This window comes from Pipistrellus kuhlii, unplaced genomic scaffold (assembly GCF_014108245.1).
Source record: "Pipistrellus kuhlii isolate mPipKuh1 unplaced genomic scaffold, mPipKuh1.p scaffold_m20_p_24, whole genome shotgun sequence".
In the NCBI taxonomy this organism is placed as follows: Eukaryota; Metazoa; Chordata; class Mammalia; order Chiroptera; family Vespertilionidae; genus Pipistrellus; species Pipistrellus kuhlii.
The window spans coordinates 542946-569399 of NW_023425523.1; the positions used below are offsets into that span (position 1 = coordinate 542946).

At 54.8% G+C, this 26454-nt stretch overlaps 4 protein-coding genes and 2 pseudogenes across 5 annotated transcripts in view; 1 reads left to right on the forward strand and 5 right to left on the reverse strand.

Annotated features, from left to right (window-relative positions):
* Window positions 1–933: 933 nt before the first annotated feature.
* Window positions 934–19412, reverse strand: LOC118727389 (histone H4). Its single transcript, XM_036453168.1, has 2 exons — window positions 19408–19412; window positions 934–1309 (listed from the first exon to the last, which is right to left on the reverse strand). Exon 2 carries the CDS (start codon window positions 1302–1304, stop codon window positions 993–995), a length of 312 nt encoding a protein of 103 aa, XP_036309061.1. The 5' UTR covers window positions 1305–1309; window positions 19408–19412; the 3' UTR covers window positions 934–992.
* On the forward strand, window positions 4623–5318 carry LOC118727352 (histone H1.1-like). The gene has a single exon (XM_036453127.2). It carries the CDS (start codon window positions 4659–4661, stop codon window positions 5301–5303), a length of 645 nt encoding a protein of 214 aa, XP_036309020.1. The 5' UTR covers window positions 4623–4658; the 3' UTR covers window positions 5304–5318.
* On the reverse strand, window positions 9363–18026 carry LOC118727398 (E3 ubiquitin-protein ligase TRIM38-like). The gene is made up of 6 exons (XM_036453178.2): window positions 17249–18026; window positions 15652–15747; window positions 14585–14812; window positions 12525–12547; window positions 12328–12440; window positions 9363–10072 (listed from the first exon to the last, which is right to left on the reverse strand). The coding sequence occupies exons 1-6, from the start codon at window positions 17723–17725 to the stop codon at window positions 9603–9605; spliced, it is 1407 nt and encodes a 468-aa protein (XP_036309071.2). The 5' UTR covers window positions 17726–18026; the 3' UTR covers window positions 9363–9602.
* On the reverse strand, window positions 10621–11978 carry LOC118727364 (annotated as a pseudogene).
* Window positions 19413–22366: 2954 nt separating the features above from the next.
* LOC118727341 (E3 ubiquitin-protein ligase TRIM38) overlaps window positions 22367–26454 on the reverse strand; it is a 61459-nt gene continuing 57371 nt past the window's right edge. Inside the window, exons 5-6 of one of the 2 annotated variants that reach the window (XM_036453116.2) lie at window positions 25502–25614; window positions 22367–23218 (exon numbers count right to left, since the gene is read on the reverse strand). In XM_036453116.2, the coding sequence (XP_036309009.1) occupies window positions 22692–23218; window positions 25502–25614 (640 nt within the window). In that variant the 3' untranslated portion in view covers window positions 22367–22691. The remainder of the gene's footprint in view (window positions 23219–25501; window positions 25615–26454) is intronic. The other variant, XM_045586797.1, reaches the window with a different exon arrangement.
* On the reverse strand, window positions 23851–25115 carry LOC118727346 (annotated as a pseudogene).

Here is a 26454-nt window from a genome sequence, read left to right on the forward strand (position 1 = left end):
TCTGCGTCCATGAGTTATGCAAATAGGCATATAAGGTTCTAAGATGCAAACTACTAAAACCCATGTGTCAATCTAAGGACATCCCTACTGTTTAAACGGCCCATGATTTAAAAGTGTGTGTGTGTGTGTGTGTTGGGGGAGGGGGGGTCCGGGAAACAACGTTAGGACTCGGCAGGTTAAGAGCAGAGCCTGTGACCGCAAAGCTAGGCCGCAGGTCCAGGAAGTGGTTAGCGACCCGCGTTAGGACACTGACCCCTTGGTCTTGGAATTCACAAACTGCTTAGCCTGGGGCTGGGGGAGTGGGGGCGTGAGAACGGGCCTAAGCCAGGCCTGGTGATACTTAAACCTGAGTCCACCCAGTTTGGGGAGGAAATGGGGACGACGCTGAGCCCGAAGCCTGGGTGGAGAGGGACCTGAGTCCAAAGTACAATATGTCAATCCTTGGTGAGGCCGCCAGGGCAAATGCAGCTGGAATAGCCAAGGCTTCGCTGGAGAAGTCTAATCCATCTGCCTCTGGGGGTGGTGGGGCGGCTGCACCCTCGCAGACCCACAATTAACAAACTTCTAACTCTTGGGACTAAGAACTAGGCCAGCGACGCTTCCAGGGCTCCACGTCTCTGTAAACCACTCCTCCCCAACCAGCGTTCCTTTGCTTGATCCTCTCACAGGTCCAAGTGACGGGTGTCCCTGCCAGGAAAACAAAAAACCCTAAGTACCCTAGAAATTTGTATATATCCGTACCCTCCCGCTTGCTCCTTCCTACCGACCACCCCGAGAAGCAGCCAATTCCTCCTAATGGGCCCAGGGCGCCACCGCCCCGGGATCCTGTGCACAGACTGCCCCCAGCCTGAAGGACTTGCCCCGGCATCCAACCTGAGGAAACGTCCACTGAACCACGAGAGTCAGAGCGCGCTCAGCTCCCCCGAGAGGGCGTGGGCGGCCCTGAAAAGGGCCTTTGGTTTTGCGCAGGAGCCGGCGGGCGGGGAGCGGGCTCAGCCGCCGAAGCCGTAGAGGGTGCGGCCCTGGCGCTTGAGCGCGTACACCACGTCCATGGCCGTGACCGTCTTGCGCTTGGCGTGCTCCGTGTAGGTGACGGCGTCGCGGATCACGTTCTCCAGGAACACCTTGAGCACCCCGCGCGTCTCCTCGTAGATGAGCCCGGAGATGCGCTTGACGCCGCCGCGCCGCGCCAGGCGGCGGATGGCGGGCTTGGTGATGCCCTGGATGTTGTCGCGCAGCACCTTGCGGTGGCGCTTGGCGCCGCCCTTGCCCAGGCCCTTCCCGCCTTTGCCGCGTCCAGACATGGTCCCTCAGAACAGAGAAGAGCAAGTGGGGAGCTGAGAAAGAGCTCCTTCTTATATAACCGGCCACCCCCGCCCCTAATCCGCCCCGCCCTCAACCTACCTAGTGATTGGACGGCGCGCTGGCGGGAAATGTGACGTCACAGCCCCGCCCTTGATCCCTCCTCCAAACCCGGGCGCTGGCGCGGGACGGGGGAGGGGAGAGCCGGAGCCCAGCTTGAGAGTCTTGATGGGTCTTTAACTGCAGTTTCCCTAAGGAGCCCTGGGGAAACTCCAGGTTCCAAAAGATATTTCAAGCAGGAAAGGCGACGTGAAAAGGCAAAAAGGTCATTTGACAGCAAATTGTGGTGAGAGTACCATGATCACAGGCAGAAACGGAAGTTCAGTAAATGCCAAGCCTGCTTTTGAGGTTTGGGCCGCATTAACCCTTGGAATGCCAAGGTCTATCACGTCCCCCAAACCTTGGCTCCTAATTAGGTCTCAAGTGAAAACCGACTCAGAAACTAACACTGGGGAGGGCCAGGCAATATTTATACGGCGCAAAAGGTGTCCCTATGTACCGGGACGTGCTTTAAATCACGACCCCATGAACACGCATATTAACCCACTGCGGGGGAGGTAGTGTTCCAGCCCTTTGCTGCAGAAGGTGGGCGGCTCTGAAAAGAGCCTTTGGGTTTCCGTGTTGGTGGGGAGGACCGGACTCACGCCCGCTCCCCGCGGATGCGGCGCGCGAGCTGGATGTCCTTGGGCATGATGGTGACGCGCTTGGCGTGGATGGCGCACAGGTTGGTGTCCTCGAACAGCCCCACCAGGTAGGCCTCGCACGCCTCCTGCAGCGCCATGACGGCCGAGCTCTGGAAGCGCAGGTCGGTCTTGAAGTCCTGCGCGATCTCGCGCACCAGGCGCTGGAACGGCAGCTTGCGGATCAGCAGCTCCGTGGACTTCTGGTAGCGCCGGATCTCGCGCAGCGCCACGGTGCCGGGCCGGTAGCGGTGCGGCTTCTTCACGCCGCCCGTGGCCGGCGCGCTCTTGCGGGCCGCCTTGGTGGCCAGCTGCTTGCGGGGCGCCTTCCCGCCCGTGGACTTGCGCGCAGTCTGCTTCGTGCGAGCCATGACAAACAAAGCGTAGAAAGAGGCAAGGGACTGTGGAGTGCGGCTCCTGGAACCGCTGCTGGTATTTATAGGAAGTAATGTGCAGCGATTGGGTGGGGAAAGTGTCTAGATGTTACGTTTCAGGTTCTGATTGGGGTATATTGAAGCTTTTCAACAACAGTGTAGTTTGATATTTTTTACTTTTGTTCTCCAGCGCACCCGATGTTCATAGTCTGAATTCAAAGCTTTGAGCATTATATTGTCATAAAAGTGCAAGCATTGGCCTCAGTAGTACTACAGCTTTTTAATTCTGTATGTTTCTTTGCTTCTTGAGGAAGGAAATATTGCCACCACCTCCTCCCCCTCTCCATCCCCTCCCCAGCCACCTCCCCGGACTCCCGCCCATATCCGTTGCATGGCAGATCAGGCAAGTTTCTGTAACCTCTTAATTGACTGAAGGACTTCTTTAAACCTACAAAACAGTAAATCACAGTAATTTTCACAGAAATGGCCCCTGTAACCAGGCACCTTTTGTTACATGTTTGTGTTCTGTGCCCTACACTTGGATTTTCTGAAAGTCATGTTTCCTAAAACCTAGAGTACTTTTCGCGCTGCAAAAAACAAACAAAAAAAACCCCACACAAACAAAAACAAAAGAAACAAAAAAAACCCTGTGACGTCCAGGACCAAACTGGATACACAGCGCCCTGGCCCAATCATTGGCTTTTGGGCCCTAAAAAGAACTACTTAACAATTTCAAGACCTCACCTCTTACTTAATTTTTTTCAATCTTGAAAGATGCAAGCATGGCTTTTTCCCCCCCACTAGGATGAGGGAGACCAGATTGTAGTGCATTTTGATTAGCTGAGTCCATTATGGTGTCTTTGCATATGTAAAGGCTCCTTAGCCTAAAAGACTCCGTTTAATATTTCCATTTTAAAAGCTTCCTGATTACCATTTGACTTATCGCCCCCCTTCCCCCAATTAGATTTTACATCTTTCCAAAAATACTCACATTTCTTGGAGAAATATTTATACCTGTGTCATTATAGGTGACTATCCTTCAACTGTCCTCTTCGAAATTCTTAGAAATGGTGTGCTGCATTTTAAAAAAGAAAGGCTCTCCCGACGGTGGGAGGTAGAAACGGCAGTAAAAGAAGACGGAGGCAATGTGTTTGGGCCGCTGACTTGAGTGGCTGCCACCTATGAGCAAATCCCCACGTTGCTAAGGAAACGGGGAAACGCAGGGCAGCAGAGGAGCCGGACCGGTTTGAGAACCGCAGCAGCAGCGCGCGCGCTGGGACGTGACGTCACCGGCCAGGTTTCCCGCCGGCAGCGCTGGGCATTAGCATTGTGAATGCCTTTCACCGCTTTTAGGGGGTCAGACAAGATAAGGAAGTTTGCGCTAATTGTTCCCCCCCACCCCCGGGGGGTGTCTTTTCTCTTTCAAACACACCGGAATCCCCCCTCCCCCCCGGGTACTGGTTGATGCCTCGGAGCTGGGTGTTGAGTTCGCACATCTGTGACTATTGGGTGACTTTGCGGACTGCGAACCCAGGTCGCAAACGTTGGCGCGCGGTTGGGCGGCTGTAAGCATCAAAAGGCACTTGGCTTTGGGGAAATGCGCTGGCAGAGGAGGTCTCCCCACGTCCCGCCGGAGCGTTCGCGGAGGTGCCAGCGACTCCTGTGGCGCCCACTCCACTCGCAAACCCAGGTCCCGCCCCCACCCCTCACCCGGCGTTGCGGGGAAAGGCAGTGGCAGAGGAGAGACCTGGAGCCCAGCCTGGGCTTCCCCTTCCTCCTTCCCTCTCCCCCTCTTCCTCCCCCACAGGATCCATGTCAGCCCCTCACTTTCACTGCGACCGAGAGTACGTCCCTAACTTCCTCCAGGCGAAAGCCCGGAGGTTCTGATGTGCTTCCTCGCTTACCAACGGTCCCCACCCTAACACCACCCCCCCCCCCCAAAAAAAAAAGAGAAAATCCCATTTTTTCTTAAAAAAGTAGAACGCAACGCTTCAGGGGCTGCAGAGCCCGGCCCTCCCCTGTCCCGTCTGTCCGTCTCCCCGGGGCGACCGTGCTGCCCCGGAGCCCGGGGCGCGCGGCAGGGACCAAGGGGGCCCCTCGCCGAGCCGACAGGGGGCGCCGGCGGCGGCGCGCACCAATCACAGCGCGGCCCGGCCTTATAAATACGCGGCGCCCGGGCCGGGCGGGTCCTCCGGCCTCTCCGGTTCCTGCGGTTGTTGGCTCCCCGCTCCCCGCTCCCACCATGTCCGAGACCGCACCCCCGGCCCCCTCGGCCTCCGCCGCCCCCGACAAGCCCTCGGCCGGCAAGAAGGCGAAGAAGCCGGCGAAGGCGGGGGCCGCCAGGAGGAAGCCCGCGGGGCCCTCCGTCTCCGAGCTCATCACCAAGGCGGTGGCCGCCTCCAAGGAGCGCAGCGGCGTGTCGCTGGCCGCGCTCAAGAAGGCGCTGGCGGCCGCGGGCTACGACGTGGACAAGAACAACAGCCGCATCAAGCTGGGCCTCAAGAGCCTGGTGAGCAAGGGCACCCTGCTGCAGACCAAGGGCACCGGCGCCTCGGGCTCCTTCAAGATCAGCAAGAAGGGGGCCTCCGGCGAGGCCAAGCCCAACGCCGCCAAGGTCAAGGCCAAGGCGACGGGCGCTCCTAAGAAACCCAGGAAGCCCGCGGGCGCCGCCGCCGCCGCCAAGAAAGCTGTCAAGACCCCGAAGAAGGTCAAGAAGCCGCCGGCGGCGGCGGCCAAGAAGGCTGCCAGGAGTCCCAAGAAGCCCAAGGCTGTGAAGCCCAAGAAGGTCGCCAAGAGCCCGGTTATGGTCAAGGCCGTGAGGCCCAAGGCGGCCAAGGCGAAGGTGGCCAAGCCCAAGGCCAAGAAGGCGGCGCCCAAGAAGAAGTAGGTCTGGTTTGGAACCCGGTTCCTCTCACCCAACGGCTCTTTTAAGAGCCACCTACCCGCTTCTGGAAGGAGCTTGCAAACGTGAGGACTGGGCCCCTTTGCAAACGGAACGTCATAGCCCCCCCGGGCAGTGCTCGGGGGGAGCCCAAAGCTGCTGGAAACCTGTGGGGGTTCCCGGGGATTTAACCTGCTGCGGGGCGTGGGAAACCCCATCAGTCAGCGATGGTAATTGCGATCCGAACCCCTGGCTCGTGTGGCTCTATGGGTAGAGCAGAGGAGTGGGCTTCGGGTGGAAAGGTCACAGGTTCCATTCTGGCCCAGAGCACAAGCCCGGGTTGTGGGTTCGGTTCCCCCAGTTAGGGGGTCAGGGGGCAGCCGATCCATTTGTCTCTAAAATCAAGAGGAAGGTTTTAAAAGAAGGATCCCTGGCCCAGGCTGGGAGGGCTCAAGCGGTCTTACCTGAAGTTGGGAGAAGCTTTTGGGCTGCCCAGTGAGCCTAAGGCTCCGCATCCGCCTCCGCAGCCCATGCGGCAGGCGAGCTGGAGTGGCCGTGGGCCACCTGTGTGTCCCGCAGGGCGGCCTCCAGCGTCCGCACGCCGGGTGGATTGGCCGGCTGCCCCCCTCGCTTCTAGCCGGGGCCCGGATAAAGGAGCTCAGCCGCAAGGAGGCGAAAAAGCCAAACCCCAAGTTTTCCTTCTGGAGGAACAGCTGCCCAGATCCGGTCACATCGGAAGTTCTCTGCCTCTCAACCCGGTGGGGTGGGACTCTGGCAGAACAGTCCCTTTACGCTTCAGGAGTTTTAATTCTGGGATTCGGAGTGTACCGTCTTTTCCATGTCCAAGAGCAATTGGCATTTGATGAGCCAGGTTTCCTCACTGTTCCTCAACTCGGCTCTCAGTTCGCTTGCTTTTTAAAAAATATCTTTTTATTGATTTCAGAGAGGGAGAGAAACGAATCCTTGTTCGTCCCTGCACATGGAATGAAGCCCCTCACAACCCCAGCCTGTGCCCTGTGTGCCCTGTGCCCTGTGCCCCGCCCGGGAATCGAACCCTGACCTCCTGGTTCATAGGTGGACGCTCAACCCCTGCCTCACACCGGCGGGCTGCTTTCTGCTTTGTCTCTTAACAAAACCTGAGAAAATCTCAAGTCAATTTAAAGATACAGTGAAGGTGCCATCCATGTGCCTTCCGACACGTTCATAATGGTTTTAAATTAAATACTTAAGAAGTGTCCTCCACGCGGCGTAGCGATGGTAACCCATTGACAAGGACTGAGGCATTTACCACTCCTGGCCGTGGTGCGTGGACAGGAGAGTTCTAGTGAGGAAATTGCTAAAGGGGAGCCCATTTTAATTTTCAGTGGGTCGCTCGCTGCTGACAGATCCTGAAAATAGCGCTCCTCTCCCGCCAGCCCTTACAGGAGGCCTCGTTAATGCCTGCAAGTCCACGGCGTGCAGAATTCCCTCACACCGTCACTCCCTTTCTTCACTGTGCACGCCTGAATTCCCACTCCACGCTCGCTCTTTCCCTGGGAAGTCTGACTTTCTCTTGTCCCATTGGTTTCCTTTTTTTTTACGTATAATAGAAAAAATTAACCTTACATTTATCTCCTGTGTGGTAGTTAGTTTTCTAATTTGGGGGGGTTCCCCTCCCCCTATATTTTCTTTGCATACGACTCGTATGTATTACACAGCATGTCACAACTCATTAAATGTGTGTGCTTTCCCTTGTTTCCTTTCTGCCTTTTGCTTCAAAAAGAACAGCCGTGTGACACGCAACCCTGCCATGTTCTGTGGAATCTTGGTCCCTCACCTGGGCGGGTCACCCATCGGACAGGAGGGAAGTTCTCCAGACACGATGCCATCGAGAACCAAGCCAACCAGGTTAAGGACACCCAGGCATGGCTGGCACAGGCACGAAGCAGCCGTCTTCCCCGGTGACGCTCAATACTGGCCTTTAAAAAACCCTGGATTAAAAAGCATCCTAGAGCCTGGGTTTCAGGGGATAGCTTTCCATTTTCCTCATGTGGGAAGCCATCCAGACACAAGCAACGTGACTCGAATGGATGCCCGTATCTTTGCATGTGCAGTCCCATCAGGGCCCTGGCAACCCCATGAGATAGAATTGTCTTTAATGTTCAGATGAAGGAAGGGAGGGAGGGAGGGAGGGAGGGAGGGAAGGAGGGAGGGAAGGAGGGAGGAAGAGAAAGAGGAAGGGAGGGAAGGAGGGAGGAAGAAAGGAAGGAAAGGAGGGAGGGAGGGAAGGAGGAAGGAAGGGGGGGGCTCACCTGCATACGAGATGGCTCCTTGCTGTGGAGCTGGGCAGGGAGAGTGTGGATCTCAACTCAATATCCGGGTGCTTCCCTTGCCCCCGACAGCCTGAGAACCAAGGAAACAGGCCAATTTGTTCCTCAACCAGCCATCCCTGTTCCTTCTGACACGTTTTTCTATTTTTAAGTTGTTGCTTGTCAGCAATTCAACCTCCTTATGGGGTCGCCTTGCGGCCCACACCCTGAGCAGAGAGCTTGCCTGGTGTTGTGCGGGCCGATCTGCCTCCCAGAGTTCCACATTGCCTTTATTCACTTATTTATTTATTGTTAATCCTCACTCGGGGTTTCGATTGATTTTCAGAGAGCATGAAAGATAGAGGGAAAGACAGAAATGCCGATGTGAGAAGAACATATCGATTGGTTGCCTCCTGCAGGCGCCCCCACCAGGAAGGAACGTGCAACCCAGGCATGCTATGCCCTTGGCGGGAGAGAAACCATGACCCCCTAGTTCATAGATCAACACTCAGCCACTGAGCCACGCAGGCCGAGTGTGGCTCAGATTATTAATCAAAGGGTCAGTGGCTAAAAGACTCACTGCTAGTTTGGTTTTTCAGTTCTTTTGTGCAACCTTTCCACCCCTTCCCCCCGCCACCCCAAGTCTCAAACCATGTCAAACACGCTGGGTGGGACTTGGGCCTCCTGACCTCAGTCACCCGACCAGTAACCCAGGACGTCTGGAAATCAAAGCTCCGAAGCCTGCAAAGGGGGATGGAGAGGCTCAGACTGACCCCTGCCGTATTTTTACAGGAAATAAACACTGAGTGGCAGGGTACTATGACCGCCCCATCAGTACTTTGTTGGGCCACCTTTTGCCTTCAATACTGTGGCCATTCTTCTTGGCATCGACCCCAGGAGATGCTGAGAGGTGATGCGAGGAATCGGACCCCATGCCTGAGGAATAGCACTGTCCTATCCCGGGAGATTGGATGGTTGTGGAACCAGTTGCCTGATGGCTTTTAACTTCGTCCCCCAAATGCTCAGTTGGATGGAGATCTGGTGATTGCAGGGGCCGCCTAATCAAGGGAAAGTCTCCCTCACGTTCTTGAAACCACTCCCGCACAATACGAGCACGGAGGCATGGCACATTGTCTTGTTGGAAGAAGCCATCTCCATTGGGATATGCCATCAACATGATAGCATGATCTTGATCAGCAACGATACTTAGGTGTGTTGTGCTATTCAGACGTTGTTCCACACGAACTAAAGGGCCCAAATCATGCCAGGAAAGAAAATAAAAAAATGCCCCAAACCGTAACACTGCCCCCACCAGCTTGAAGGGTTGTACTCATGCATGTGGGATGCATGCTTTCATGTTGCTTCTGCAAAATTCCCATTCTGCCATCTGCATGATGCAACAGGAAATGTGATTCATCAAACCACATGACTTTTTTCCAGTGCTCAGCGGTCCCATCCTTGTGTTCCTGTGCGAATTGGAGACATTTTATCTTGGTGACTGCAGACAGTAAAGGTGTTTGAACAGGCCTTTGGCTTCCATATCCCATGCAAAGCAGCATACGGCTAATTTGCCTACACACGTCAGGTGGGCATAATAATCTGGCCACTCAGTGTATATCATATATTTTATTGATTTCAGAGAGGAAGGGAGAGGGAGAGACATTGAAAAAAAAAAATCATTGATTGGCTGCCTCCTGCACACCCCAACTGGGGGTGGAGCCCATAACCCAGGTGGGAATCGAACAGTGTTCCCGCCCCGCCCCCCCCCCCCCCCCCCCCCCGCCCCCCAACACACACACATACACACACAAGGAAGATATACCCAGGATCCACTAACAGCCCAGCACTGCTCTGGGGCAGGGAAATAGCATGGAGAACCCCACCCTAGGCCCGAATCCCACCCTAGGCCTTCACACTCCTCTCTGCTGGCTCAGCCACACGGAGGCCTGCTCCTCGCCTCACTCGTCCGGGCTGGGCAGGAACAGGGGGGAATATGGGGAAACCTGGAAATAGGGCCTCAGGATGCCGGGGAAGGAGGCCCTGGGAAGGTGAAGAGGTGGGAGCCCGAGGTCGCGTTGTAGAAGGACACAACCCCGACCTCGCAGTCCATAAGAACCCCCCCCACCAGGGGCGGCTTCTTCAGGCCGAGGGGCGTTCGAGGCCAGGTCAGCGCCTGGTAGCTGTCCCTGGCGCACAGCCGCAGGGCCCAGAAGCCGGCCTCGGGCTTCTGCAAAGTCTCCACGAACCTCTGCACACTCTCCAGGCACACGCCCACGTCCCAGCCCACGTCCCAACCCACGCCCTCGCCCACGTCCACCTTGAAGTACTGTCGCCAGGGCATGAAGCCCAGGATGCAGGGCGAGACCGTGAACCTCTGGGGAGAGGGGTCCCCGGCGCCCTGGGGACAGCCCCCCCGTGTCACTTGTCTCTGATCCTTGGATGGAATTAGTTCTGGATGCGCTGTTTCTGGATCCAGAGTCACGCTGACTGCAGGGTAGAGAGGGGAAACAAATATTGGGTGTTTGCTTATTGAGAGCACAATTAATTTTCTTTTCTGGTTTTATTTATTTATTTATTTATTTATTTATTTATTTGCAGGGGTTTTGTTTGTTTGTTTTTAAACCCTCCATCCAAGGATAATTTTTCCATTGATTGACCAATTTTTATTATTATTAAAATATATTGTGTTGACTTCTGAGAGGAAGGGAGAGGAGGAGAGATAGAAACATCAACAATGACAGAGAATCGTGGATCCAATGCCTACGGCATACTCCGCCCTGGGGATCTAGCCCACAACCGGGTCCTGTGCCCTGACCTGGAATCAAACCCTGATCTGCTGGTTCATACGTCGATGCTCAACCACTGAGTCACGCTGGCTGGGCTTCCAATGATTTTTTAGAGTGGAAAGGAGGGGGAGAGAGAGAGAGAGACAAATACATCGATTGGTAGAGGTACATACATGCCCTTGAAATGGAACCTGGTACCCTTCTGTCCACAGGCAACCCTCTATCCACTGAGCTAAACTAGGTAGAGCAACACTATTTTATTTTACTTTATTTTATTTTATGTTTTTAGTTCTAGGGAGTAAAGTTTATGTGGCAGAGAGCGTCATACATGAGTGAAGGTGCGTACGTTAGTCACATCCCTCAACATCCATCCTTGGGTCCACGTGTGACAGGTTCCCTGCATTCTGCTCCCTTCACCTGCATGGCTTTCCAACACTGACCAATGGATACAGAACCCAATGCTTCCGCGGACACTCTGGTCCCCAACAAAACTGAGCAGAAGCTTCTGGGTCCACCTCATCGTCCGTAGCCTCCCAGCTCGGTTACCAGCCCCACCACATCTGTCCATTTTCCTCACAATCTGGAAAAAGAGTCTGCTCTTACAGGTCACTCTTCATTTGTTTAATAAATCTTGATTGTAGTAACTATTACATATTCCCTTCCCCCTCCCCCTACCCTCTCTTGCCCTCACATCTCTCCTGACAGGAAGCATGGTTATCGGATCAGCTGCAGTGAGAGGAGCACCATCCGCTGGACCCAGAGGCGGCTCAGACACAGAACAGCTGGGATCATTCTCAGGTGCTGCTTCTCTTGGGTGCGGAGGGGGCATGGACTTACCCCCAGTTACTTGACCGGAGCTGTACGAGCTCCAAGACCATCTGCCTCACGTCTGCACTGCAGGGTGCGTCCAGGGCGACATTCACAACCCTCTGGATAACTTCCTCCATGTCTTTCTTTCCCTGTTCCTTCAAGGGCCCTGTCACCTTCAGTAATTGTACCGCACAAACCAGGTTATCGTCCACAGGGTTAGAGAGGAGGGCATCCAACAGCCCCCAAAGAGCAGCTGCTGTACCCTGTGCCTGTGCCCCTTCGATCTTGAGCCGAAGATAAAGTTCTCCGAAAGAGCACGAACCCATGGAATCGTTTCCGAGCTGCTTCATCCCCCTTGGCAGCTTGATATCTAAGGTCACGTTCAGTCTGTAATCTTTGGAAGAACACTCGGCAGAAGCCCCCCTGTGAGCTAACAGTCAGGTGAAAGGACAGGTAATAGCACAGGTGAGCTCCGACTCCCCGGAACCTTGGCACGGACGTGGCCTGTTCATAGAGGACGTCCACAAGTTCTTCCAAAGCCTCGTCCGTGGTGACCCGGCCACGCAGGGTCTTTGCAAACTGTTCCATGTCAGTTTCATGATTGCCAGGCAGCCCTGTCAGATGGTTCAAGAAATCCCAAACCAATACGGACAGGGGGAGACCATCCTCGCAGGGTCCTGTGTAATGAGAAGAAGCTCAAGGGTAGAATTCAGGGCGCTGGGACACAGCGTGGGCATTCACAGGGGAACCACCACCACCTGCGGTTTAGCCATGGAGGACTCAGACTCCCAGTTCTGCTGGGGATGTGGTCCTGGGGGTCATATTTGTTCAAAGAACGACCCCTGGGAGAGTGGGGAAGAGGCAGCTAAGAACCCCTCCTGGGACCTTTCCCCTGTGGGCATGCACCCTGCGGGCCCCTGGTTGGCTTTGGGGTTCAGAGCTAGAGATGGGCCTCCTTCCAAAACCTTTTATTGTAGAGATGACCAGCCTGTGCTGTGGAGTCTGAGCCTTGTTTCAAACTAGCAACAGGATCTCAGGGTGGTGACCATAAAGTAGAAACCCTCCCATTTGTCCCCTCAACCCGGGCAGGGCGGAGGCTGCCCTGAGCTCGGTCCCCTGGGCGCTTGGTCAGAGGCCCACACACACTTTGGTGGCTCCTCAACCGTTTCCTCAGGTCAAAGTAGAGCTCCGGGACATCACACTCGGTCTGAACCTCCAAGGAGAGGACCTTTTGGGTCTCCAGCCGCACAGCCTGGCTCCTGGGGGAGCAGAGGCCAGAGATGCTCAGTGGGCACCCCGCAGCTCTGCACCCCACTCCCCCTCGCCCTGGCGTCAGCACTCACCTGCTCAGGGCGCCCTTCACATCCTGTGGGAAGCAAAGGCACAGGTGAGTGAGTGAGCAGCGTGCTCATGGGTCCCTGCTCCTCCCAGAGGCACAGGGCAGCCCGGCCCTGGGTGCGGGTGTGATGGGCCTTATAACCCGGTCGATAGAGCACCTGAATGACTCTGGCAAGTTCTCCTCCTGTTCCCATCTGAGGACACTTACCCTTACGGGATCAGGGGTAAGGTTCTCACATGGGAACAGTGGTTAAGTTTTTCCTAAGTTTCCTTTCCAAGCCCTGTGCCATGTGATTGGGGAGGTGGCTCAGCTGTGAGTCCTGTGAGCAGAACCCATACTCAGGGTCACCAGGAGCCAAAACACCATCTGATCAGCACCATCTCCTCATCTGGGGACTAAGGATAATAACAGGCGGCTGAGGCCCCCAGGCCTGCACACAGCACCCCAGCCCCTCCCCCTTTACACTCCTGTCCCTGCTCCTGCTGGGAGACAGCACTTGATGCTTGTAAGCGCCCTGTCTGCTTGGTGGGCTGGCCTTCTCAGTGAACACCTCATAGACCTCAACGCGCCTTCGTGATTGGACACAGCGACAGGCTGCCCAAGTCCGCCCTGGGGGATTCTGGGTACCAAACAGATAGACACCCCGTGTAAGGATCCCCACTCAGGCCTTTGGGACGGTCAGCCAGGCAGGAAACAGCTCAGCCTCTGAGCCAGGCGCCCTCCTTGCTGAGGTTTTGGGGAGCGTGCAGGCTCCTTGGGAGGGTGGGAGACACCATGTTCCCTCTGGCCTCACTTCCCTCAGAGCTCATCCCAAAAGAGGCCACGTGTCACAAAGCCTCTTGGAGGTGAGTGTGAGCACCCAGACTGGAAACTGAGTTGGCAGCCACAATGACCCACGGGGATGGAACAGCCATGAGACATGGTCACCCTTGTGTGCTCTCCAGTTCTACCAGCCGGACCAGAGAGGAGCACCAGGGAAGAGGGAGTGAGAAAAGAGGTTCACCTTCCTGAGGCTGGAAGGAGGGCCCAGCAGGAAAGGCTCACCCATCAATCATGCAGCAACCCCACCTGGTCCCCGCCATCACCTGACCATCAGAATTGTGTGATCTGAGAACCAGGCAGGTGGGAGCAGAAGCCATCCCGGGAGCCTGTTCAGCGGAGGAACCCACCTCTCTACCTGCAGGGGATTTTATTCTTCTTGACCTTCACCCAAGAGAAGCACACCTGTTGGTTGCCTTCTACAGGAGCCCTGACCACGGCCGGGGACAGCGAGGAGCCTGCAACCCAGGTACATGCCCTTGACTAGAATTGAAACCAGGACCATTAGATCCTCAGGCTGCTGATCTATCCACTGACCCACACTGGATATTTGTGCCAAGTCAAAAGCTTCTGATATACAGAGCCCTTGTAGGTTTTAGTCTGTCCAATATTTTGAAAGAATAGGCTTAGCCCTGCAGGTGTAGCTCCGTGGTTGAGCATCAACCTATGAACCAGTAATTCAGGGTTTGATTCCCTGTCAGGGCACATGTCCAGGTTGCAGTCTTCATCAATGATTCTCTCTCATCATTGATGTTTCTGTCTCTCTCTCCCTCTTCCTTCCTCTCAAAATCCATAAAAAATGTTTTTAAAAAATGACAACAAATAAAAATAAAAGAAATATGCCTTTATGCCCTAGCCAGTTTGGCTCAGTGCATAGAGAGTCAGCTTGTGGACTGAAGGGTCCCAGGTTCAATTCCGGTCAAGGGCACACATCTTAGTTGCAGACTTGATCCCCAGCCCAGGTCTGGGGCACCTATGAGAGGGAACCAATCAATGTGTCCCTCTCTCATTGACGTTTCTCTCTCTGTCTCTCCCTCTCCACCCCACTCTCTCTAAAACTAAAGGAACAATACCCTTAAGTGAGGATTAACAAAATAACTAAATTAAAAGAAGAGCAATATGCCTTTCATTCCCCACAGTGATGTGCCACCGCTGAGTAAGGCATATAGTCCTGCCTTTTGCCACGCTCCCCACGTTCCTCCCCCCGGAGCAGCTCAGGACCCGCCACCTTGGCGTCCTCCTCACCTGCAGCATCTTCTGGGCAGAGCCCTGGCATCGCTCCTCCAGCTCCAGGATGCAGCTCTCCAGCTCCCGGCTCTGCTGCTCCAGTTTGGCCTCACGTTCCCTCAGTCTCCGCAGTGTGTGCTCTTTCTCGCTCTCTAGTATTTGCAAGTACCTCTTCTCCTTACTCAAGCAGCTGTGCAGGTTCTTGAAGTCCTCCTGGATTTTCTGACTCCGAGCCTCTATCTTCTCCTAGAGTCAAGAGAGGATGCTCAGCCCGGCCAGCAGGTCTCAGGGTAGAGCTTCCAGCTATGAAGCAGGAGGTCACAGTGGGACTCCTGGTCAGGACACATGCCCAATTTGCAGGTTTCATCCTCAGTAGGGGGCAGGTAGAAGGCAACCCATCCATGATTCTCTCTCCTTTTGGGTGTTTCTACCTATCCCTTCCTCTCTGAAATAAATACAAACATAAAATAAAATAAAATAAAATAAAATAAAATAAAATAAAATAAAGTAAAGTAAAATAAAATAAAATAAAATAAAATAAAATAAAATAATAAAATAAAATAAAATAAAATAAAATAAAATAAAATAGAAAGAAAGTAGGAAACCCAGTGGGGATGGCTCTTGGTAAGCAGGCATGTGATTCTGCATCTCTGACAGGTGCTACCCTCCTGGCCATTTCCTGCTGGAAGGCAGAGGGGCAGGAGAGGAGATCTCATCCATGCAGACAACGAAGGACAATGGCTTCTTTTCGGGGTTTCACCTGCCCCCTCTGGTTCAGTGACACCGTGACTGTGCTTTGCCTGGTCAGACCCTACACCTAAGCCAGGACAGAAAAGAGTTTGACACCAAGAAACCCGTGTCTTTTTAGTGTTGCTGTTGTTAATCCTCACCCGAGGAGGTTCTTTCCAATGATTGTTAGAAAGCAGGGACTGGAAGGGAGGGAGGGTGGGGAGAGGGAGAGCGAGAGGAACATCATTGTGGGAGAGACTTCCACTGTTGCCTCCTGCACACGCCCTACTGGGTGGGGATTGCAGTTGAGCCCAGGGTGCCCTCCAGCAGCCCTGACAAGAAGCCCCCATTCTCACATTCCACTCGGCTATCTGCTTGGCCATGAACGCTTTCTGGCTGGTGCATTCCTCTTCCAGTTGCCTCAGTTTCCTCACCGCTTCCTGGAGCTGCTCCTGGAGGGAGACATGGAGTGACTCTTGCTGACCCACACCTTGCTGCTCCCTCTCACGGGAATGACCTGACTGTCGGTGCCCAGCGCTCTCTGTCCAATGTCACCTGGTCCTCCTCTGGGCTAATAGTCAGGACACCCTGTGGGCACCTAGACTGAGCTGATTGGAAGGCTCAGGGACTCCTGCCTTTCCCTACTCGCCCCCGCCCCCTGGCTGTGTATTTGCCACAGGGTCCTCTCACATGGAGAGCCCTCTCTATGCTCACACTTCTTCATGCCGTTAATTTTGTTTATAAATATGTATATATTCCTATTGCTTTCAGAGAGGAAGAAAGAGACTGAAACATGAGTGATGAGAGATAATCATGGATCACTTGTCTCCTGCACACCCTACACTGGGGATGGAGCCTGATATTGAGGCATGTGCCCTGACCAGGAATCCCACCGTGAACTCCTAGTTCCTAGGTGGATGCTCAACCACTGAGTCAGGCTGCCAGGGCCACATGCTTAGTGTGTAGGCTTCTCAGGACTCACTTGTGGGAGGGCTCCCCGAGACCAGCCCCACCCTGGGGTTCCCCTTCCCACCAAACAGGCCAGGGGAGCCAGGCTGTCATTTCACCGGTGAGTCTTCCCTACTGGACAGCAGGCTGACCATGAGGTTTGCTTGGTCCCTGTTCTTCACTTTCCCACCCTCCCTAAACACACGGCTCCATCTCATTACAGGCACCTATGAGGCTATAAAATGTGCAGGTGCAGCCCTGGCTGGTTTGGCTCAGTGCATAGAGCCTCAGCCCATGAACTGAAGGGTCTCGGGTTGGATTCCGGTCAAGGGCATATACCTTTGCTGCAGTTCCTGGCCCGGTCGCCGCATGTTGACCCGGCAACCAATCTATATCTCTCTCTGATCAATGCTGTTCTCTCTCTCCTCCTCCTTTACAGTCTCTCTAAAAATAAATAGATAAATATCCTTAGGTGAGGATTATCAGAACAAAACAAAAAAATAACCACGCATATCTGCATTTGAGTGCATGGCGCTCTAGAATAAGAACCACTTCATGATGAGGTGGGGTCCTGGGTGAGCCTGACCATCCGGGAAGGTGGGGCTGGACAGCCGGGACTGGATTAAGGGAGGCCCCAGCCTAAACCTTCTCACCACTTTCTATCCCAACCCTCCACCCCCATCCAACCCCACGACCCCCTCCACCGCCCACCTCATCTAGAAGAACACACAAGGAAAGCTAGAATTCAGGGTCCCAACTTTGGGCCTCCGGGTGGTTGATGGGGCCTCATGGTGTACTTGGGGCCTTGGGTGAAATGAAAGGGGTAGTGGAGCATGATGGGGCACTGAGTTGGGGGATGAGGTTCTCAGGTAAACGAGAGGCCACTGGGCGGGATCATATGTGTCTCAAACACGAGGGGGCACTGGGCTGGATGATGGGGTCTCGGGCACACGAGGGGGCACTGGGCTGGTTGATGAGGTCTCAGGCACACGAGGGGGCACTCACCTGGTAGCTGGGGCCCGCGTCCTCCACAAGCGAGGTGGTGTGGCCCTTGTGCCTCAAGCCCCGCTCACAGCGCCAGCAGATGAGCTGGCCCTCGTCCTCGCAGAAGAGGAGCAGCCGCTCCCTGTGCTCCTGGCAAAACAGCTCCTGCTCCTGCTCCTGCTCCTGCTCCTGCTCCTGCTCCTGCTCCTGCTCCAGCTCCTGCTCCTGCTCCAGCTCCCGGAGGGCGGCAATGAGGTTCCCCAGCTGTTTGCTGGGCCGCAGGCTGCCTCTCTGGAAGGGAGCCCGGCACTGGGGGCAGGAGAAGGTCTCCGTGTCCTGCTGTCTCAGTGGGGAGGAGGCCAGGCCCATGAAGCTCAGGAGGCAGGCCTGGCAGTAGCTGTGGCCACAGCTGATGCTCATGGGCTCGGCCATCAGCTGCAGGCAGATGGGGCAGGTGGCCTCCTCCCGCATCTTCTTGCTGGTGGTGGCCGACGCCATGCCTCTGCCGAATCCTGCAATGCCAGACTCTGAGGCTCCCCACAGCAGAGGCCATGCACCCACCCCACGCTTCCTATGGGCGCCCGGCTGCCGTGTCCGCACGGGCCTTGAGGATTATCTGGAGGAAGAAAGGGCTGCAATGTAGACGATGCAGAGAGCAGCTGTGCTGTGGAACAGGGTAGGACCCCAACTCCATTGACTACAATGAAATAGAATTTAACTTTCAGGGCTATCCTCACCCGAGGATGTTCTTCCATTGATTTGTAGAGAGAGTGGTGGGGAGGGGAGAGAAAGAGAGAGAAACATCCATTGGTTGCCTCCCACATGCACTCTGACCAGGGCCAGAGATGGAACCTGCAACCCAGGTACCTGACCTTGACCACAGTCAAACCCAGGACCCTTCAGTCCACAGGCCAATGCACTTTCCACTGAGCCACACCTGACAGGACTGGTCATATTTCAATTGCTTCATAACCACGGGGTGGGGGGCTGCATGAAGCCCCAATATAGAGCATCCTTCATGGGGAAAGGAGGTGTTGGACCCCGGACACAGGGAGGGTGAAAACGAGGCGGGAAGACCCCCAGACCTCAGTGAGGCCCTGTGAGAATGTCTCTCCACCCAGAGGAACATGAGGAATAATAGTGAATAACTGGTTCCAGGATCCTTTCTTTGCAGCTTAAGGAACCGGGTGGATTCAGGAGATTCCATTGGAACAGTGACTGTGGACCCGCTGAGCCTCCCACCCCAGCCTTTCTCCCCGACTGCCCCCCACAGAGCACGAAGGCTGGCCAGTGCGCTCAGTAGCAGAGCGTCCACTGCTCACTGACTTGTCTGGGTTCAATTCCCGAGGTCTCTCTCTCTCCCTCTCCAGCTGCCATTCTTTCCGTTCTCTGTAAGAAACAATGGAAAAATCTCCTCCAGTGAAACCCAAGTGGGATGACCCAGAAGTAAACAAGGCTGCCCTGCAGATCCTCCCTGACCTGAGAGGCGCCAGCCTGGCTGGCTGGCTCAGGGGTGGAGTGTGGACTATTGGACCAGGAGGTCATGGTTCCATTCCCGGTTAGGGCACAGGCCTGGGTTGTGGGCTCCATTTTCCGTGGGGCACATACAGGGGAAACATGATCAATGTTTCTCTCTCTCCTTTCCTCTCTGAAATCAATAAAAACATTTTTGTTTTGTTTTATAGGAAAGACCGTGTCTGTGCAGAGATGGGTCCTGGAGGACCAGTCAGGTGACCTCTCCCCTCTAATTAGGACTCTTTCCCAAGAGAAGTTCCAGGCAATTGGAACCATTGTGGGGAACACAAATGGGAAAACACCCCAAGTTCCTCCAGGGAGGACCTAGGAACCAGAGAGCTAAGGAGGGACCCTGGAACCTGGCCCGGGCTGCAGCTCCTCAGAGCCAGGCCTGCCCTCCTGGGATCGGAGGGAGGCAGGCAGGTTGCAGAGAGACCTTGCTTGGACCTGACAATGGTGGGGAAACAGCCAAATCCCTGAGTCCCCGGATGGCCTCTTCCTCTGTCACCAGGGCAGCCTCGGAGCCACAGTCTCTGCTCAGAGCCCCATCCTGGGCAGGTGACTTCCGGGCACACACTGGGGTCCTCTGTGACTGGGCTGTGTCCCCAGGACAGGACCTGCCCTCCAGGTGCCCCGGGGACCTGTCCCAGCCTCCACTCCCTTACCTTCACACCTGGGATCTCCTAAGGTTGAACCAGCTTGGAGTTTGGTTTAAGGAAAGCAGCCTCAGTGAAGGGCGGCCGGCCGGGCCTGGAGGGACAGAGTCCAGAAGCCCTGGTGTCTGAAACCCACCCCTCCCTGCCGCCCCGGGCCCCCCACCGCACCCTCCTTCCTGTTCACACACTGGGTGTCAGTACCCTCCCTGGGAGACCCGCCCGGACCCTCCCCAGTACCTGAGCCCCCAACAATGTCACGCACTTGCTGTAGGGAGTCGCCTGGAGCAGCAGCTTTCCCAGTAGAAATGAAGCTGGACTCCAGTAGAAATGAAACTGCCTGCTGTGGGGCGGGGCCTCTGCTGGGTTTGGAGAGGAAACCAGGAAATGGCCCTAAGTCTTTGCAGGTGGCTGGGCTGGGCCCGAAGCATGTTCACATGTCTGGGCTGGGCGCTAAGCGTGTGTATATGGTTGGGGTGGGCCCTAAGCGTGTGCCCGTTGCTGGACTGGGCCCTAAGCATGTGCCCGTAGCTAGCTGAGCCTGGCAGGGAGGGGAAGGTGGGAAGAAGTCCTTCTGCGGCCACGAGGAATGGGGACAGATCCTCACCGGGACCTGGGCTCTGGGCCAGCAGGAGCTTCTGAGCTCGGGGATCAGCACAGCCAGAGGCCCCACTGCAGCTCTCCCTGCCCTGGCCACCCACCCACCATCTCAAGGGCGGATGCTATCTCATTTTCTGCCATGTTTAGGTCCCTATTCTTTCATCGCTTCTATGAAGGGGGAGGTGGAAAGGGCTGCAGACCTCTGCCCTCCTTCTCCTCCTCCTTCTCCTCCTCCTCAGGGCGCTGTGCAGGGTCAGACACTCCTCAGCATCACCAGCAGCCAGGACCCAGCTGGGAGGCGGGAGCCAGGAGGCCCCAGGTCACTGTGGGGCCAGCACTTAGAGCAAAAGGACTGCACGGCCCAGCCCGTGTGTCAGGGGTGGGGCGTCCTACAAGCCAAGAGCTCCCAGTTCCATCCACCCCAGTTGCGGGCTTCATCCCCAGTGCCGGGCAGCAGGAGCTGCAAATGGATGATCTTCTCTCATCATTTTCTCTCATCATCACTTGGCTAGAGCAACACATTTTATTTTATTTTACTTTATTTTATGTTCTAAGTTCTAGGGAGTAACATTTATTTTATTTTTTACTTTTTAATATATTTTTATTGATTTTTTACAGAGAGGAAGGGAGAGAGATAGAGAGCTAGAAACGTCAATGAGAGAGAAACATCAACCAGCTGCCTCTTGCACACCCCCTACCAGGGATGTGCCCGCAACCAACGTACATGCCCCTGACTGGAATTGAACCTGGGACCTTTCAGTCCGCAGACCGACGCTCTACCACTGAGCCAAACCGGTTTCGGCTAGGGAGTAACGTTTATTGTGTCAGAGAGCGTCATACTGGAGTGAAGGTGCGTACATTAGTCACATCCCTCAACATCCCACATTGGGTCCAAGTGTGAATGGTTCCCTGTGTTCCGCTCCCCCATCACCTGCACGGCTTTCCAACACGGACCCGTGGACACTGAACCAGATGCTTCCGCAGACACTCTGGTTCCCAACAAAACTGAGCACAAGCTTCTGAGTCCACCTCATCGTCCGTAGCCTCCCAGCTTGGTCACCAGCCCCACCACATCTGTCCATTTTCCTCACGATCTGGAAAAAGAGGCTCCTCTTTCAAGGCACTTTTTATTTGTTTAATAAAGCTTGATTATAGTAAGTATTACATATGTCCTTCTCCCTCTCCCGCTCCCTCTCCAACCCTCATGTGTGGCTCAGATTATTAACCAAAGGGTCAGTGACTAAAAGACTCACTGTTAGTTTGGTTTTTCAGTTCTTTTGTGCAACCTTCCCATTCCCCTCCTCCCCCCCCCCCCCCCCCCACCCCTATCTCAAACCATATCAAACATGCTGGGTGGGACTTGGGCCTCCTGACCTCAGTCACCCAACCAGTAACCCAGGACGTCTGGAAATCAAAGCTCCGAAGCCTGCAAAGGGGGATGGAGAGGCCGAGACTGACCCCTGCCGTATTTTTACAGGAAATAAACACTGAGTGGCCAGGTTACTATGACCGCCCCATCAGTACTTCGTTGGGCCACCTTTTGCCTTCAATACTGTGGCCATTCTCCTTGGCATCAACTCCAGGAGATGCTGAAAGGTGATGCGAGGAATCGGACCCCATGCCTGAGGAATAGCACTGTCCTGTCCCGGGAGATTGGATGGTTGTGGAACCAGCTGCCTGATGGCTTTTAACTTCGTCCCCCAAATGCTCAATTGGATGAAGATCTGGTGATTGCAGGGGCCGCCTAATCAAGGGAACGTCTCCCTCACGTTCTTGAAACCAATCCCGCACAATACGAGCACGGAGGCATGGCACATTATCTTGTTGGAAGAAGCCATCTCCATTGGGATATGCCATCAACATGATAGCATGATCTTGATCAGCAACGATACTTGGTATGTTGTGCTATTCAGACGTTGTTCCACACAAACTAAAGGGCCCAAATCATGCCAAGAAAGAAAAAAAAATGCCCCAAACTGTAACACTGCCCCCACCAGCTTGAAGGGTTGTACTCATGCATGTGGGGTGCATGCTTTCATGTTGCTTCCGCAAAATTCTCATTCTGCCATCTGCATGATGCAACAGGAAACGTGATTCATGACTTTTTTCCAGTGCTCAGCGGTCCCATCCTTGTGTTCCTGTGCGAATTGGAGACGTTTTATCTTGGTAACTTCAGACAGTAAAGGTGTTTGAACAGGCCTTTGGCTTCCATATACCATGCAAGGCAGCATATGGCTAATTTGCCTACACACGTCAGGTGGGCATAGTAATCTAGCCACTCAGTGTATATCATATGTTTTATTGATTTCAGAGAGGAAGGGAGAGGGAGAGACAGAAACATTGAGAAAAAAATCATTGATTGGCTGCCTCCTGCACACCCCAACTGGGGGTGGAGCCCTTAACCCAGGTGGGAATCAAACCATGACCTCCTGGTTCACAGGTCGACACTCAACCACTGGGCCACCCAGCCCGGCTTTACAGTCTTTACATCCATTCCCCGTCCACACCGCCCCTCCCCACCCCCCCAACACACACACATACACACACAAGGAAGATACACCCAGGATCCACTAACAGCCCAGCACTGCTCTGGGGCAGGGAAATAGCATGGAGAACCCCACCCTAGGCCCGAATCCCACCCTAGGCCTTGACACTCCTCTCTGCTGGCTCAGCCACACGGAGGCCTGCTCCTCGCCTCACTCGTCCGGGCTGGGCAGGAACAGGGGGGAATACGGGGAAACCTGGAAATAGGGCCTCAGGACGCTGGGGAAGGAGGCCCTGGGGAAGGTGAAGAGGTGGGAGCCCGAGGTCGCGTTGTAGAAGGACACAACGCCGACCTCACAGTCCACAAGAACCCCCACCACCAGGGGCGGCTCCTCCAGGCCTAGGGTTGTGCGCGGCCAGGTCAGTGCCTGGTAGCCGTCCCTGGCGCACAGCCGCAGGGCCCAGAAGCCAGCCTCGGGCTTCTGCAAAGTCTCCACGAACCTCTGCACGCTCTCCAGGCACACGCCCACGTCCCAGCCCACGCCCTCGCCCACGTCCACCTCGAAGTACTGCCGCCCGGACGTGAAGCTCTGCCGGCCCAGGATGCAGGGCGAGACTGTGAACCTCTGGGGAGAGGGGTCCCCGGCACCCTGGGGACAGCCCCCCCGTGTCACTTGTCTCTGATCCTTGGACAGAATTAGTTCTGGATGCGCTGTTTCTGGATCCAGAGTCACGCCAACTGCAGGGAAGAGAGGGGAAAGAAATATTGGGTGTTTGCTTGCTGAGAACACAGTTTAGCTTCTTTTCTTTCTTTCTTTCTTTCTTTCTTTCTTTTTCTTTTTATGCAGGGGTTTTATTTGTTTGTTTTTAAACCCTCCATCCAAGGATAATTTTTCCATTGATTGACCAATTTCTATTATTATTAAAATATATTGTGTTGACTTCTGAGAGGAAGGGAGAGGAGGAGAGATAGAAACATCAACAATGAGAGAGAATTGTGGATCCAATGCCTCCTGCATACCACGCACTGGGAATCAAGCCCACAACCGGGTCCTGTGCCCTGACCTGGAATCAAACCCTGATCTGCTGGTTCATACGTCGATGCTCAACCACTGAGTCACGCTGGCTGGGCTTCCAATGATTTTTTAGAGTGGAAAGGAGGGGGAGAGAGAGAGACAAACACATCAATTGATAGAGGCACTATAGACCAGTGTATAGACCATCTATACACTGAGCCAAACTAGGTAGAGCAACACTATTTTATTTTATTTTATTTTATTTTATTTTATTTTATTTTATTTTATATTTTATGTCTTAACTTCTAGGGAATAAAGTTTATGTGGTAGAGAGCACCATACACGAGTGAAGGTGCGTACATTAGTCACATCCCTCAATATACCTCATTGGGTCCACCTGTGACAAGTTCCCTGCGTTCCGTTCCCCTATCACCTGCACGGCTTCCCAACATGGACCCGTGGACACTGAACCCAATGCTTCCGCGGACGCTCTGGTTCCCAACAAAACTGAGCACAAGCTTCTGGGTCCACCTCATCGTCCGTAGCCTCCCAGCTCGGTCACCAGCCCAACAAATCTGTCCATTTTCTTCACAATCTGGAAAAAGAGTCTCCTCTCTCAAGTCACTCTTCATTTGTTTAATAAATCTTGATTGTAGTAAGTATTACATTCGCCCTCCCCCCTCTCCCACCCTCACGTCTCTCCTGACAGGAAGCGTGGTCATTGGGATCAGCTGCAGTGAGAGGAGCACCATCCGCTGGACCCAGAGGCGGCTCAGGCACAGAACAGCTGGGATCATTCTCAGGTGCTGCTTCTCTTGGGTGCGGAGGGGGCGTGGGCTCTGCCCCAGTTACTTGACCGGAGCTGTATGAGTTTCAAGAGCATCTGCATCACGTCTGCTCTGCAGGGCGCGTCCAGGGCGACATTCGCAATCCTCCGGATAACTTCCTCCATGTCTGTCTTTCCCTGTTCCTTCCAGGCATCTTCCAACAAGGGCCCTGTCAACTTCAGTAATTGTACCGCACAAACCAGGTTATCGTCCACAGGGTTAGAGAGGAGGGCATCCAACAGCCCCCAAAGAAGAGCTGCTCGAACCTGTACTTTTGCACCTTTGATCTTCAGCCGAAAATAAAGTTCTCCCAGAAAAAGCACGAACCCATGGAATTCTGTCCGAGCTGATTCATCCCCCTTGGCAGCTTGATCTATAGAGGCACATTTAGTCTGACATCTTTGAAGGAACACTCGGCAGAAGCTGTCCCCCTGTGATCTAACGGTCAGGTGACGGGACAGATAATTGCACAGGCGAGCTCCCACGCTGCGGAACTTTGGCACGGACGTGGCCTGTTCATACAGGACGTCCACCAGTTCCTGCAGAGCCTCGTCCGTGGTGACCGGGCCATGCAGGGTCTCTACAAACTGTTCCATGTCAGTTTCACGACTGCCAGGCAGCCCTGTCAGATGGTTCAAGAAATCCCAAACAAATACTGACAGAGGGAGACCATCCTCACAGGGTCCTGTGTAATGAGAAGCTCAAGGGTAGAATTCAGGGCGCTGGGACACAGCGTGGGCATTCACAGGGGAACCACAACCACCTGGGGTTTACCCATGACCAACTCGGACTCCCGATTCTGCTGGGGATGTGGTCCTGGAGTCACTTTTGTCCTAAGAATGTCCCCTTGGAGGGTGGGGAAGAGGCAGCTGAGCACCCCTCCTGGGACCTTTCCCCTGTGAGCACGCAAAGGGCTCCTGAAGTCCGTGCACACTCCACCCTGCGGGCCCCTGGTTGGCTTCGGGGTTCAGGGCTGCAGAAAGTCCCCCTCCAAAAACCTTCTATTGTAGAGAAGATCAGCCTGTGCTGTGGACTCTGAGCCTTGTTTCAAACTATCGACGGCAGTTCAGGGTTGTGACCATGAGGTAGAAAACTTCCCATTTGTCCCCTCAACCTGGGCAAGGCAGAGGCTGCCCTGAGCTCGGTCCTCTGGGCACTTGGACACAGACCCTCACTCACCTTGGTGGCTTCTCAACCGTTCCATCGGGTCAAAGTAGAGCTCCGTGACCTCGCACTCGGTCTGAACCTCCAAGGAGAGGACCTCCGGTGTCTCCAGCTGCACAGCCTGGCTCCTGGGGAAACAGAGGCCAGAGCTGCTCAGCGGGCACCTCGCAGCTCCACACCCCACTCCCCCTCGCCCTGGCGCCAACACTCACCTGCTCAGGGCGCCCTTCACGTCCTGCGGGAAGCAAAGGCACAGGTGAGTGAGGGAGCTGCGTGCTCATGGGTCCCTGCTCCTCCCAGAGGCACAGGGCAGCCCGGCCCTGGGTACGGGTGTGATGGGCCTTATAACCCGGTCGGTAGAGCACCTGAATGACTCTGGCAAGTTCTCCTCCTGTTCCCATCTGAGGACACTTACCCTTACGAGATAAGGGTAAGGTTCTCACATGGGAACAGCAGTTAAGTTTTTCTTAAGATTCCTTTCCAAGCCCTGTGCCATGTGATTGGGGAGGTGACTCAGCTGTGAGTCCAGCGAGCAGAACTCATAGTCAGGGTCACCAGGAGCCAAAACACCATCTGATCAGCACCGTCTCATCGTCTGGGGACTAAGGACAATAACGGGCGGCTGAGGCCCCAGGCCTGCACACAGTGCCCCAGCCCCTCCCCCTTTACACTCCTGTCCCTGCAGCTGCTGGGAGACAGCACTTGATGCTTGTAAGCACCCTGTCTGCTTGGTGGGCTGGCCTTTTCAGTGGACGCCTTATAGACCTCAACCTGCCTTCGTGATTGGACACAGCGACAGGTGGCCCAAGTCCGCCCCAGGGGTTTCTGGGTAACAGATCAACACCCATGTAAGGATCCCCACTCAGGCCTCTGGAACGATCAGCCGGGTAGGACACAGCTCAACCTATGAGCCAGCCACCCTCCTTGCTGAGGTGTTGGGGAGGATGTGGGATTCTTAGGGCGGAAGG